The sequence below is a fragment of the Emiliania huxleyi genome (genome assembly GCF_000372725.1).
Source record: "Emiliania huxleyi CCMP1516 unplaced genomic scaffold EMIHUscaffold_59, whole genome shotgun sequence".
Classification (NCBI taxonomy): domain Eukaryota; phylum Haptophyta; order Isochrysidales; family Noelaerhabdaceae; genus Emiliania; species Emiliania huxleyi.
This window is the reverse complement of record NW_005197576.1, coordinates 281,322-293,395: the sequence shown is the minus strand read 5'-3', so window position 1 is coordinate 293,395 and position 12,074 is coordinate 281,322. Positions and strand designations below refer to the sequence as shown.

Here is a 12,074-nt window from a genome sequence, read left to right as displayed (position 1 = left end):
GCCACGCGCCGCCTCCGTCATCAGCGCTGCGGTCGGCGCCGTGTGTGGGCCTGAGGAATCTCCAACGGACGCCGAGGCCGCCGCTGAGCAGGCGGCATGCGTGGCAGAGGCGGCGGGGGCGCACGATGAGAGAAAGGCGCTCCTCTCGCTGCTGTCGCATGTGCGACGCCACGCTTCTCGGGTGCGGTCCGAGCGAGACACGGCGCTAGTCGAGGGCAAAGCCATGCTCGAGGCGATCATAGACGAGCTTCGCGCTGTCGAGCAGCTCCACCAGCTGGCCGCAGCCCCGGCGGCACCGGCAGGCGACGATCGCACGCTTTCTATCTCGGCATCGGCGTCACCGGCGCCGGTGCCGGTGCTGCCACTGTTATCACCGAATCTTGAAAAAGAGGTGCTGCCAGAGATACGGCTTGTGGCGCAAACATCAAGGCGCAGCGCCTCCTCAGCAGCGTGGCCGGCGTTTGGAGAGGAGCAGCAGAGAGAGGAGCAGCAGCCCGAGCGGCAGCGGCGTCCAAAGGAGAGCGGCGAGATGGAGGAATTGGCGCGTGCACGTGAGGCGCAGGCAGCTGCGAAGCAGCGCGTCTCTGTCCTCGAGGCCGAAGCCTCGCGGCTGCGGGAGGCGCTCGCAGGAGCGGTGCAGCAGGCCGAAAAGGCTAAGAGCGAGGCTGCCGCCGCTGCCTCGGAGGCCGCCGCCGGCGCAGTCGAGGCGGCTCTAGCCGAAGCGGCTAAGGCCAGGGCCGCCGCAGCTGCAAAGCTACGGGATGCGCAGGCAGACGCCTCAGCTGAGCTCGCCCTTGCGCACGCGGAGATGCGAGATCTGCGCGCGGCACTCGATTCGGTGCTCGGCGAGGTGAGGCTGGCGGACGAGCGAGCGACAACGGCGGAGGCGTCGCGGTCCCAAGCCCTGATGTTGGCTGCAGAGGCGACGGCTGCGCGTGAAGCGGCGGTTTCGGAGGCTGAGGCGGCCACAACATTGATGGTCGAGGCTTGTGAGCGCGCCGATGCGGCGGAGGCCATGGCGCTGAGCGCATCGGCGCTCCAAGACTCGCAAGAAACTGCGCAGAAAGCAGGCGACGGCGGCGCACTCGGCACGGCGGAGAGATGCGTGTCCGCAGGAGCTACTCGACTGCCGACTCGCCTTCTCGAGATGCAAGCTGCGCGGCTGGCGGCAGCAGCCACGGCGTTGGGGAGGGCTGCCGCAGCGGCATGCCAAGAACATGGCGATGAGCTAGGGTCCGCGACTTCTGAAGAGACGAAGCTAGCGGCGTTCATGAGCGGGAGCAGGAACTCCCTGGTGCGTGCAGCGTCGGGGGTGGATCCCTCGTTGCCTTCTACGCGCGCGCAGCTCGCTGAGTCAGACGACGCGGAGGGAGAGAGCCCAGAGAGCCCGCGCAGGGAGCTAGGCGGGGAGAGCCGTTCGCCGTCGCCGACAGCAAGAGACAGCGCTAGAAAGCCGGGTCGAGAGCCGGCGGGCATGGGATGGGGCCGGTGGATGGGGTGGGGGTTGCGAAAGTAGTTATCAAATCCAAATCTCGACACATCTCGAGATCCCCCGCGACATCTCTATCATCTTACTGATGCGAGCCTCGGCAAAAGAGGGTTAGCACCTATCATCTATCAACGCTGCGCGGCGGGGCTCCCCCGCGACCCCACAGCCCCTCTCGCAGCGGCTCCGCAGCCGTAGCCGCAGCCCCAAAACTCTTTTGCCGGTGGCGGCCGCTATCTTTTTTCTCTCCTGTGTCGGGTTGTGACGAGGGGGGTGAGGGGACGGATTCAAGGATCCTTCATGCAGTTGGCGGGGACACATGTCCCTGCATCCCATCTCGTCTCAGAGCTTGACTGTTTACGCCAAAATTAGATTTAAGGGTCATGTTGTGCGCACGTGCGCGGACTGTCGCGCAGCCCTCTGGGCCACCCGTCTCTCTCCGCTGGCTCGCGGGGTCATGAGTGGTGGGCGCGGTGTACGGTGACGACAGAAACTACGGTCAACAAGGATGCTACAGCGGGGGTACACAGGGACGAAGGGTGGATGTAGGGTGACGGAAGAGAGAGCTCGTGCCGACCACGCAGCGGACCTTTCTAGCGCCGGCGAAGACGCGGAGAGAAGGCCATCGCACAAAGGTCCCGCCGGTGACTGCACAAGGCCGCTCTCGCGCGTGCGTTCAGTCCGCGTCTAGACCAGCGCGTCTAGACCAGCGCCCCGATGAAGGGGTCCTGCTGCTCTCCCTTTTTCTTCTTCTTCTTTTTCCCCACCCCATAGGAGCCGTCCTCGTACCCCGTTGGCACAGCGCTTTCGGCGGGCGGCGCCATTTTGGTTACCGAGTGGGCATACCAGAGCATCAGCGCGGCAAAATAGGCTTTCGCGAAGTTGATGATGGATGATATCGGGTAAATGAGGCCGATGAAAGCAGACAGCAGCGTGAACGCAACGTCTGTCAGCGGGGGGATGCGTCACTTTGCGCATAGGGGCGGCGGACGGGATGCGGCCGCGTGGCACACAGATCGCAAGCGAAATCTGCGAGCATGTTGAGTACTTCGACTTCTCAATCACGAAGGCGAAGTAGAACCAGTCTGCGCGCGCACGTCAGGCGGGGGTCGGGGCAGCGCGGTGACCTGGGATCGGCACAGGCTCGGTCACACACATGCGAGGAGGTAGGATATGAGGGTACCCCATATGACTTCGAGGTAGTGCCCCCTGAGAAACGACCATATCGCGCTAAGCACGCCCGCGAAGAAGCTCAGCGAGTTGCAGAGCTGGAAGGAGAACATCGAGTCTTCTGACATCAGCACAAAGGTCTTCTTTGCCTCTGTCTTCAGCTCTGGGCTGAAGCCGCCGTAGGTGTCCCACGGCTTGATGAGTTCCCGGTTGAAGCTCCCGAAATGGTTGTATATCCCGGCCCGCTTCAGCTCCTCGTGCGTGTCGTTGGCATGCTTCTTCGCATTCGCCGCCGCCGCCGCCGCCTTATCTCTGTTCTCCTTTGTGAAGACCTTATCTGCGCCAGCTTTGATCGACTCTCCGGCGCCCTTGACGGCATCCCAGGGCGATCCGGACGCCTGCTGTCCCGAAAGCACGTTCCCCTGCATCGTGCGGGCACCCCCCCCTCTCGTTCCGCAGTTCCGCAGGCGCAGGTACCAATTTTCGTAAAAGCGGAAGGAGAAAAATGAAAAGCAGAAGCAAAGAAAGAAAGAAAGAAAACACACAACCCAAGGGAGGGATGGGAGAACGGCACGCCGCCACCACACAGGGATTTTAAGGAGAGGAGTGTGATGCGCTAGCCGTCGCCCACCCTGGGGAGTCTGCCTCTTCGTATCTCTTTTCGCAGTCTCTCGCCGCTTCTCGCTGCAACCTTCATGCCACCTCGCGGCCGTCCCACTCTCGTCGGTCTCTCCCTTGTCACTTCCTCCTCTGTCGCGTCGTTCCCTTCTGCCTCGTCCTGCGGCGCCGCCGCCTGCCGGTCCCTTGTTCTCGCGGCTTCTTTCGCCTTGCGCAACTCCGTCCTCCTCGCGGCGTATCAGGTAAACAAAAAACGGGGGATTGTGTTTCTCTTTTCCCCAGCAAAGGATTCCTAGCCTAGCTTACGCGGGCACACGCAATGCATGCAGTCACCTGTGTCGGTGCGGCGACGCGAGGGCGCAAAAAGAAGACCAAGCAGGAGCTGGAGAAGCAGCTCGATGCCGATCCCGCCTTCATCAAATTTCAGGCGGAGCTGGCGACCGGCGGCAAGATCCGCGCGTCGATGGTCCCCAAGCTCCTGAAAACGGTCGACAACCTCCTCTCCAAGGAGTACAAGATGGCGCTGCTGGAGTCGACGCAGCGACGCGCCAAGGACCCCTCGGCGGTGGTCGAGGCGGTGCGCCAGGAGGCGCTGCGGAAGCTCATGCACGAGGAGGATCTCTTCTTCGACGAGGGCGGCCAGCACAACGAGTTCACGATGAAGGAGCTGCACGAGCGCCTGGACGAGGCGACGCAGGCGCGGGACCCGCACCACCACCCGCAGGATGAGCAGCCGGGATGGAGGCTCCCATTGCCGGGCGAGCGGCCGCCGCGGAGGGAGGACCGAACACGCCTGCCGGGGCCGATGTACAATTTGGCACCGACGTAGGGTCCGCGGCGTCGGGGCGTGCAGGGTACCTTATCGACCCGCCGCGCGCGGGTGCACGCTCTCGTTGGGAAGCGAGCAGTGAATTAGCAGTGAAGGTAGGTGTGGGGGTGAATCCGGTATAGGTGCGCACGTGTGTGCACCTTTTTCAGTGTACTCTCTCCTTCAGTACGGTAGACCGGAGGCCGGCTACGAAGCCGATCACACTCCTGACTCCACAAGTGGCCAGTGGCTGCCAGTGGGTACGGACACTCTAGACGCAAGACGCGGGGGCCGGGGCGGTAGTGGGGCCCCCGCGCCCCGGATCGCGCAGATGCGCGCTTTTTTGTGGTCGTTTCCGCTTTCCCCCTGCCCCGAGTTTGCACAGTGTCTCACGGCGAGGAGAACTCACCTCTCACGAGCGCCGACCTCTATCTTTTTCTCTCACACACATATCTCTCTCCCGGGCGGAGACGCGCTGCACAACATCCGCGCGGGCGCACACACACACAACACACTGTACGGAGACCCTCGGTCTCGAGAGCGCCGCCGGCGCACACATGCCTGCTCACGCGCTCACATACAACCGGTCTTGGCTGTACTCAGCCGTACATACTCTGGAGCCCTGCTCGGCCAGATCCGAGCCGCACCTCGTACTGCGTCACGCGCTTCCCCTCGAGCTCCGCGACGGCAAACGAGAATGGGCGGCCGGCGTTCGCGCGCCAGGAGCCCGCCTAGAGTGGCGCGTGAGGGGTCTTGCGTGGGCGCGGGTTCCGCCAGTCAGGTGGCGTGGCGGGCGCCAGCGCCGGTGGCGTGGCGGGTCCGAGCGGCGGCAGGAGGATGGCATCGTGCGGCCACAGGAACGGCCTGCGCGGCGACGGCGAGCGAGAGCGGCGGTGAGGGGAGGAGGGAGGGTGGGCGGCGGGGGCGGCAGCGGCGGCGCGCCCGCGCGAGAGCAGAGTGCAGCCGGTCGCAGATCGGAGGATGACGTTGGAGCCCTCGGTGACCGCGAAGAGGTCGAGGGAAGGGTCGTACGAGACCTGCGGGCGAGACGCACACGCGCCTCGCGCCTCGCTGCTGCGGCGCTGCTGGGCGGCGGGGGCGTCTGCGGCGCACCGACGAGACGTGCGCGCGCCACACCAGGTTGCTCCCGAAGCCCTTGTCCGCACCGACGCGCGAGGCCCAGACCGTCACGAGGGCGCCGGCTTGCGTGAAGACTTGCACGCGCGAGTTTTCGCGGTCGGCGACGTAGACCAGCCCGCGCGAGTCGATGACGATCCCGTGCGGCACGCGGAACTGGCCCGGCTGCGATCCGGCGGACCCCCACTCGCGCAGATACTCGCCTGCAGCCGCGCCGCCGGCAGTTGAGTTGAGCGTGCAGCTGCGTACGCAACGAGGAGGCCACCGGCCCCCGCCCACCCCCGCCCCCTCCCCCTGGGGCTGCCCCCCGCCCACCCCCGCCCCCTCCCCCTGGGGCTGCCCCCCGCCCACCCCCGCCCCCTCCCCCTGGGGCTGCCCCCCGCCCACCCCCGCCCCCTCCCCCTGGGGCTGCCGAGCGCGCCCGAGCTCGAGAAGACGGCGATGCGCGAGTTGCCGTACCCGTCCGCCACGTACACCTCGCCGCTGCCCCGCTCCACGGCCACGTCGGTGGGCTTGTTGAAGGAGGAGGGGCCCGCCGCGGCACGGCCGTCGCCCAGCTTGAGCAGCACGGCGCCTGGTCGTGATGTGTTGTCTGGTCGCGGAGCCGGACTCGCTCCTCGCGACCAGCCGCGGGGAAGCAGGGGGGGGAGGGGGAGGGGGGGGTCGCGCCGGTCTGCGCGTTCAGCTTGAAGACCTGGTGGCTGCCCACGTCAGTCGCCCACAGGAAGCCCGCGGGGTCGAGCGAGAGGCCGTGCGGAACCTGAGGGGGGGAGGGGCGGGGGCAGCGGCTGGGGGGGGGGGGGATGGGAGGGAGAGTCGGCGCCACTCGCACGCACCGTGAAGAGGCCGCGGCCGATCGCGCCTCCGAGGCTGGCGTGCTTGCGGCTGAAGCGGAGGATGGGCGCGAAGTCGAGCGGCTGCGTGTTCATGAAATTTGCCTTTCCGCGGTGGAAAAAGTAGAGCCACTCCCCATCGGCCGCAGCGCCGGTCACCTTGCGGAGGCGGCGGGCGGCGGGGTGGGAAGGGCGGAGGGAGGGGTGGGGAAGGGCGGAGGGAGGGGTGGGGAAGGGCGGAGGGAGGGGTGGGGAAGGGCGGAGGGAGGGGTGGGGAAGGGCGGAGGGAGGGGTGGGGAAGGGCGGAGGGAGGGGTGGGGAAGGGCGGAGACGGGGGCGGGGCTGGGCGGAGACGGGGGCGGGGCAGGGGGCGTTGCGCCTGCCCGAGCGGGCTGCCCTCGCTCGCCTCCCTGTACTTTGCGACAGCGGCGTTGAGCGCCGCGTTGGCCGGGGGCGAGGGCGCCGCCACCTCGCCGTCGCACTCGACGCGCAGGGCCGAGGTGGAGAGGTAGTACTGGTTGCACATCTCCTTGCTCCGCTCGTCGAGGCCGATCCGAGTCGGGCGGTCGACGCCGCTCGCGTTGTAGAGGCAGTGCAGCTCGAGACTCTCTCCCTCGGCGAGCGAGCGCGGCTTGGGCAGCAGGCGGATGATCTGCGGCTCCTGCGCCGACAGGCGGCCGATCGACGGCTTCGCCGCGCCTGCGGGAAGGTTCCGGGAAGAGGCTCGGAGACGGCTCGGTGGGAGGCGGCCGGGCGGAGGCGTCGCCGCGCCGTGCGCGTCAAACTCGTCGGTCCAGATGTCGCGCGCGAGGCGGTGGGCGTGGTTGCGGAAGCCGAAGACCGTGCCGCCCCGCGTGACGCGGCAAGCCACGCACTCGTCGATGAAGACGGCCGGAGGGATGTTGACTCGCGTCGACATGAGCACGTCGAACCGCAGGCGCGTCTTCGGCGGCCGGCTCTCGAAGCTGAGCCGCACGCCTGACTTGTCGAAGACGGGCTTGCCCTCCATGTTTTGGTAGTGCAGCTGCAGCGAGAAGTGGCCGATGTCCGAGCCCGGCCCGACGCCGTAGGCCAGCCCGGCGGTGCCGGTGGCGGCCGAGGAGAGCTCGAGCCCCTGCGGTGTCGTCTGACCGGTGCGCGCCCACGCGTAGATGATGTTGCCGCCGCAGCTGGCGCGCGACGAGGTGGGCGCGCCCGGTGAGGCGAACATGATGAGGTGGTGGACCAGCGCCATGTTCACATCGGGCTGAAACCGCACGAGCGCGCGGGCGTCTCGCGGCGCCGCATAGGGACCGTAGCAGAGCAGGTGCACGCCGGGGCTGACCAGGCTGCCAGGGTTGAGCACCGTGAGGTTCATCGACTGGTGTCCTCGGAGCGAGAAAGGCAGGGGCATGCAGGCCGGCCAACTAGCGCGGAAAGGTGGCGAAAAGAATTTGAAGGAAAAACTCTCGCAAAGCGAAAAGAATTTTGCTTGCTTCGGAGAGCAGATGAGCAGTGTTTACTTTAGGGCCCCCTCCCTGCGAACGTGTAGAGTTTTCTTGCCCGCAGCCCGTCCCCGAGCATCCGGCCCGCTGGGTGCGCTTCTTAGCTCCCCGCCCGGCAGCTTCGCCTTTCTATCAATCAATTAATCAATCCCGGCCCTGGGTGTGAGGTTACCGACTGCACTCCAAGTGCTCCAAGGTAGCACGTCAAGGCGCGGCCCACCACAGATCCACAGTGCTTGCTCTGTTACCTTCAGCTTTCGTTCACTTCTCACAACTTGCGCGTTTCGACGGGGGCGCGCGTTTTCCATCAATCAGCCAGCGTTTCAGTTCGCACTCGTGAGACGCAGCAGCATGACTGCCAGCTACAGGCTCAGCGCCGCTCTCGCCCTGCTATCACTGCCTCGCGGCGGTGAGGGCACCTCCATCAAGACGGACTACCTCCCTCTCGGCCACGTGCGCACGGACCCGATACTCTCTCAGACGTGCCTGACGGACCACGTCCACACCTTTTACGGACCAAATGTTATGCCGCGCCCCGAGGTTACGTTTGAGGACCTTGTGGCAACGACCGATAACACGGGCAATGTGGAGGAGAATAAGTCTCTGTACTGGCACCCGACGGTCTACAGATACGATCAGCTCACCGGCACGTACACCCGCAACGAGATTGGGCAGTCCTCGGCGTATTACATTTGGGCGAACGAAGATAGCCCGCGCGCCTTTCCGCCGGGCTTCAGGATGATTGCGGGCCGGAACGGCGACACAGAGTCCGAGTTTCCCAACGCTTTTGCGGAGTGCGTGGAGCCTAGCCCGTGTTTGCGACCTGATGGCTGCCATACAGAGAACGACTTCTTCCCGCGGGAGGCGTGTGTCGAGCTCGAAGTGTCAATGTTCTTCCCCAACTGCTGGGACGGGCGGCTCGATAGCGCCGACCATGCGTCGCACGTGGCGTACACAATCGAGGGAGGCGAGGTTGACGGGACCTGCCCAGACACGCACCCTCTCAAGATTCCTCAGGCGCCATCGCCCCGTGCCTCTCTCACCCTCATCCTCATTATCATCCTTAACACACCCTCACCATCACATAACTCTCGCCTCACTCTACCCTTGCCGCACACCCTCGCCATCAGATATCCTTCTTCTTCCGCATCTTCGACTACGACGGCGGGTGGCACACCTTCTCCGACGGGTCGAGCACCTTCCACGCCGACTACATCGTGTGCCCGCCGCCCTCACCCCACCCGCCCCCCTGCCTGCCACGCTCACCCAACCTGCCCCTCTGCCTGCCACCGCCACCCCACCTGTCCCTCTGCCTGCCACCGCCACCCCACCTACCCTTCTGCCTGCCACCGTCACCCCACCTGCCCCTCTGCCTGCCACCGCCTCCCCACCTGCCCCTCTGCCTGCCACCGCCACCCCACCTACCCTTCTGCCTGCCGTCCTCACCTGCTCTCCTCCCTCACCGCAGAGCGGCTGGGACCAAGATTTCATGCAGGGCGTCCTGGACAACTGTGAGACAGAGAGCTTGGGGCCCAACCCAGATAGCTTTTGCGAGGAGCACATCACGTTCCGTGACGGCCCAAAGTGCACCGACGAGGCGACCTGCGACTTTGCCAGCCCGATCCTTCTGGAGAAGTTGCGGCAGATCCAGCCGCGGACCCTGCCAGACATGCGGGCCGGCATCTCACCAGAGGCGACGGATGTCGTCTCATCTCTCCCGCGCGGCACGTGCACCGGCACCCTCCTTCTTCCTCCGGGCGTCGCGGCCAAGCCGCCTCGACCCCCGGCGCAGCCCCCTGCGCCGCCAGAGCTTTGCGACGACGATGGCGCCGTGTGCGGCCACCTGAACGACGGGGAGTGCGATGATGGCGGGGCCGGGAGCGTGTACAGCCTGTGTCCCTACGGGAAGGACTGCACAGATTGCGGTGCACGGGTGTCGTCGCCCCCGCCATTGCCTCCTCCTCCCTCGTCGCGACCCCTGCCGCCGCGCTGGGTCGAATGTGGCAGGCGGAACCGGTGTGGCCCTCAGGTCGCGGGCTGGGCGATCCCCGACGCGAGGCATGAGGTCCGCTGCTGCTCCGGTACGCAGCTCGGTGCGATGTGGGACAAAAGAGCCGGTTGCGACGTGTGGGCCGAGTCGGACGGACCGGAGATGGGCGGCTGCCACCACGGCAAGACCTTTGAAGAGGCCGAGGCCGTCTGCGCCGGCGCAGGCGCGCGCCTCTGCACCAAGGACGAGCTCGCGTCGGACTGCACGAGAGGCACCGGCTGCGGTCATGACAGGGACCTCGTCTGGTCATCAACAGAGCTAATGCCGTCTTCGCCGAAGCCAGCGCCGCCAGCGCCAGCGCCTCCACCTCCGCTCTCACTCCCGCCTCGGCCACCGCGAGCGTCGCCCGAGTAAATAGAGAGGTGAACCAGGACTGCACTTGGAGCACTTGGAGTGCAGTTGCGCACAAAAGGTTTTTTCAAAACTTGAGACGCTGCAGCTCGACGCCACACTTGAGACTCCCGTGGTATATGGCGGCGCCTGCGGAGGCCAGATCCTCGGACCCGCTCGAGTCTCGGCTCCTGCGGATCGAGTCGCTCCTTGAGAGTCAGGCGGCATCGATGGAGCGCCTGGAGTTCGCGGTGACCGGCCTGACTGCCAGGAGGGACAGCGGCCACTCTGAGCGTCGGCCACTGCCGCTCGACGCGCTGCTGCTGCCCTCTGGGCGGGAGAGCCCGCCGTCCACGCCTCAGTCGTCCCGAGGCCCGCCGTCTCCGCCGCCGCCGCCCTCGCGCCTCTCGCTTGGCACCGCGCAGCCTCGCGCCAGCGGCTTGGAGCACTGCGAGCGGTGCGAGGGGTTCCTGTGGAAGCAGGCGCAGCACACGTCGGGCTTCTCGCGCCGGTGGTTTGAGCTGGTCGGCAGCGAGCTGCGCTACTACGAGGCCCCACCAGCCGCCGGCGGGCAAGCGCCGCAGCCAAAGACGGTCGTGGTGTCGGGCGCGACTGTCGCCGTCGCCGCCCCCGCGCGGGAGGGCGGACGGCACCGGCTGCGCCTGACGCCCGCGCCCGACAAGCAGAAGCGAGGGAGGTGGGTGGGCGACCATTTCTCCTTTCAGACCTACCACCTCGAGGCGGAGAGCGAGGAGGACGCCACGCGGTGGCACGAGGCCCTCTGGGCTCGCGTCGCGGGCGGAGGCCCGTTGGCGGTCGTCGCGTTGCGGGCGGGCGCGGCGGCGCGGCGGTGCACGGAGGGGCTGCCCGACGCCGAGGTTGGTCGCAGATGGTGGAGGAGCCTCACCAGCCCGCCCGCCCGCGGCAGCATGGCCGAGCTGCAGCAGGAGGGTGCCGCGGAGGCTAGCTCCGCACCCGCGCCCGCCGCCTCGGCGCCGGCGCCGTCCGCAGTCGAGTTGGTGCGCCGCCGCGGCCGCGTCGCGTCAGACGTGGCCTCTGTGCCCCCCGCTGGGGTGTGACTGTGCGTCCTCCCCTCCCCTCGCCCTGCCGCAGGACGCCTTCTTCGCCGCGGCGTGCTGCTTCCTCGAGAAGACCGGCGGGCTCGGCGTGGGGGCACATCGGCAGGGACATGTCCAGGACACCTCTATTACATGTACATGTCCCATAGGCGGGCTCGGCGTGGGGCACATTGGCAGGGAGGAGGAGTGGAGAGGCCTCGAGGAGTGGCTCGGGTCCGGGGCTGGCGTCGCCTTCCTCGAGGAGCAGGCGCGGGGCACACCGCCCACCCGCACCCCTCCCCCCTCCCTCCCTCTCGCCCCTGCACGCCCTGCTCTCTCCTCACGCTACTCTCACCCTCCTCTCACCCGCTCTCGCGTCTCGCCCACCCCCTTCCACCCTCACACACACACACCACCGACCCTACCCTCGCCCGCGGCGCACAAAAGGCGGCGCATCCCTCGAAGCGACGCCACATTAGTGTACGACGAGTGACCTCTCTCAGTCGCGGCCACAGGCGGCACACGTCGACGTGATGATGTCGCGTGCGGCAGACGGCACTCGCCCGGGGCCCCTCCTCTCCCCCCTCCTCTCCCTCCTCCTCCCTCCTCCTCTCCCCCCTCCTCATCCTCCCTCCTCCTCCTCCCTCCTCCTCTCCCTCCTCCTCCTCCCTCCTCCTCCTCCCTCCTCCTCCTCCCTCCTCCTCCTCCCTCCTCCTCCTCCCTCCTCCTCCTCCCTCCTCCTCCTCCCTCCTCCTCCTCCCTCCTCCTCTCCCTAGTGCCGCGTCGTGCCACCCGCCCTCTCCGCTCGCTCTGCACTCAGCGCGTGCCCCCCTGGCTGGTCTGTCACAGGCGCGAACGGCAAGGACCTGCTCGGCTGGGTGCGGCATGTCCAGGACATGTCCAGGACACCTCTGTGACATGTCCCACAGGCAAGGACCTGCTCGGCTGGGTGCGGCATGTCCAGGACATGTCCAGGACACCTCTGTGACATGTCCCACAGGCAAGGACCTGCTCGGCTGGGTGCGGCATGTCCAGGACATGTCCAGGACACCTCTGTGACATGTCCCACAGGCAAGGACCTGCTCGGCTGGGTGCGGGTC

At 67.0% G+C, this 12,074-nt stretch overlaps 3 protein-coding genes across 3 annotated transcripts in view; 2 read left to right on the top strand and 1 right to left on the bottom strand.

Moving 5' to 3' along the window:
* Nucleotides 1–3,593: 3,593 nt before the first annotated feature.
* EMIHUDRAFT_213907 (hypothetical protein) lies at nt 3,594–4,103 on the top strand (the record flags this gene model as incomplete). Its single annotated transcript, XM_005764502.1, has 1 exon — nt 3,594–4,103. The coding sequence occupies one exon, from the start codon at nt 3,594–3,596 to the stop codon at nt 4,101–4,103; it is 510 nt and encodes a 169-aa protein (XP_005764559.1).
* A 578-nt stretch (nt 4,104–4,681) lies between these two features.
* Nucleotides 4,682–7,409, bottom strand: EMIHUDRAFT_213906 (hypothetical protein; the record flags this gene model as incomplete). The annotated part of the gene is made up of 6 exons (XM_005764501.1): nt 4,682–4,813; nt 5,069–5,119; nt 5,196–5,460; nt 5,679–5,793; nt 6,046–6,211; nt 6,477–7,409. 6 exons carry the CDS (start codon nt 7,407–7,409, stop codon nt 4,682–4,684), a joined length of 1,662 nt encoding a protein of 553 aa, XP_005764558.1.
* A 478-nt stretch (nt 7,410–7,887) lies between these two features.
* The window catches only part of EMIHUDRAFT_213905 (hypothetical protein), a gene marked incomplete at both ends in the record, with an annotated part of 5,581 nt that continues 1,394 nt past the window's right edge, over nt 7,888–12,074 (top strand). The window contains 7 exons of the mRNA XM_005764500.1: nt 7,888–8,508; nt 8,667–8,753; nt 9,005–9,469; nt 9,566–9,826; nt 10,075–10,739; nt 10,815–10,867; nt 11,145–11,208. Of these exons, the coding sequence (XP_005764557.1) occupies nt 7,888–8,508; nt 8,667–8,753; nt 9,005–9,469; nt 9,566–9,826; nt 10,075–10,739; nt 10,815–10,867; nt 11,145–11,208 (2,216 nt within the window). The remainder of the gene's footprint in view (nt 8,509–8,666; nt 8,754–9,004; nt 9,470–9,565; nt 9,827–10,074; nt 10,740–10,814; nt 10,868–11,144; nt 11,209–12,074) is intronic.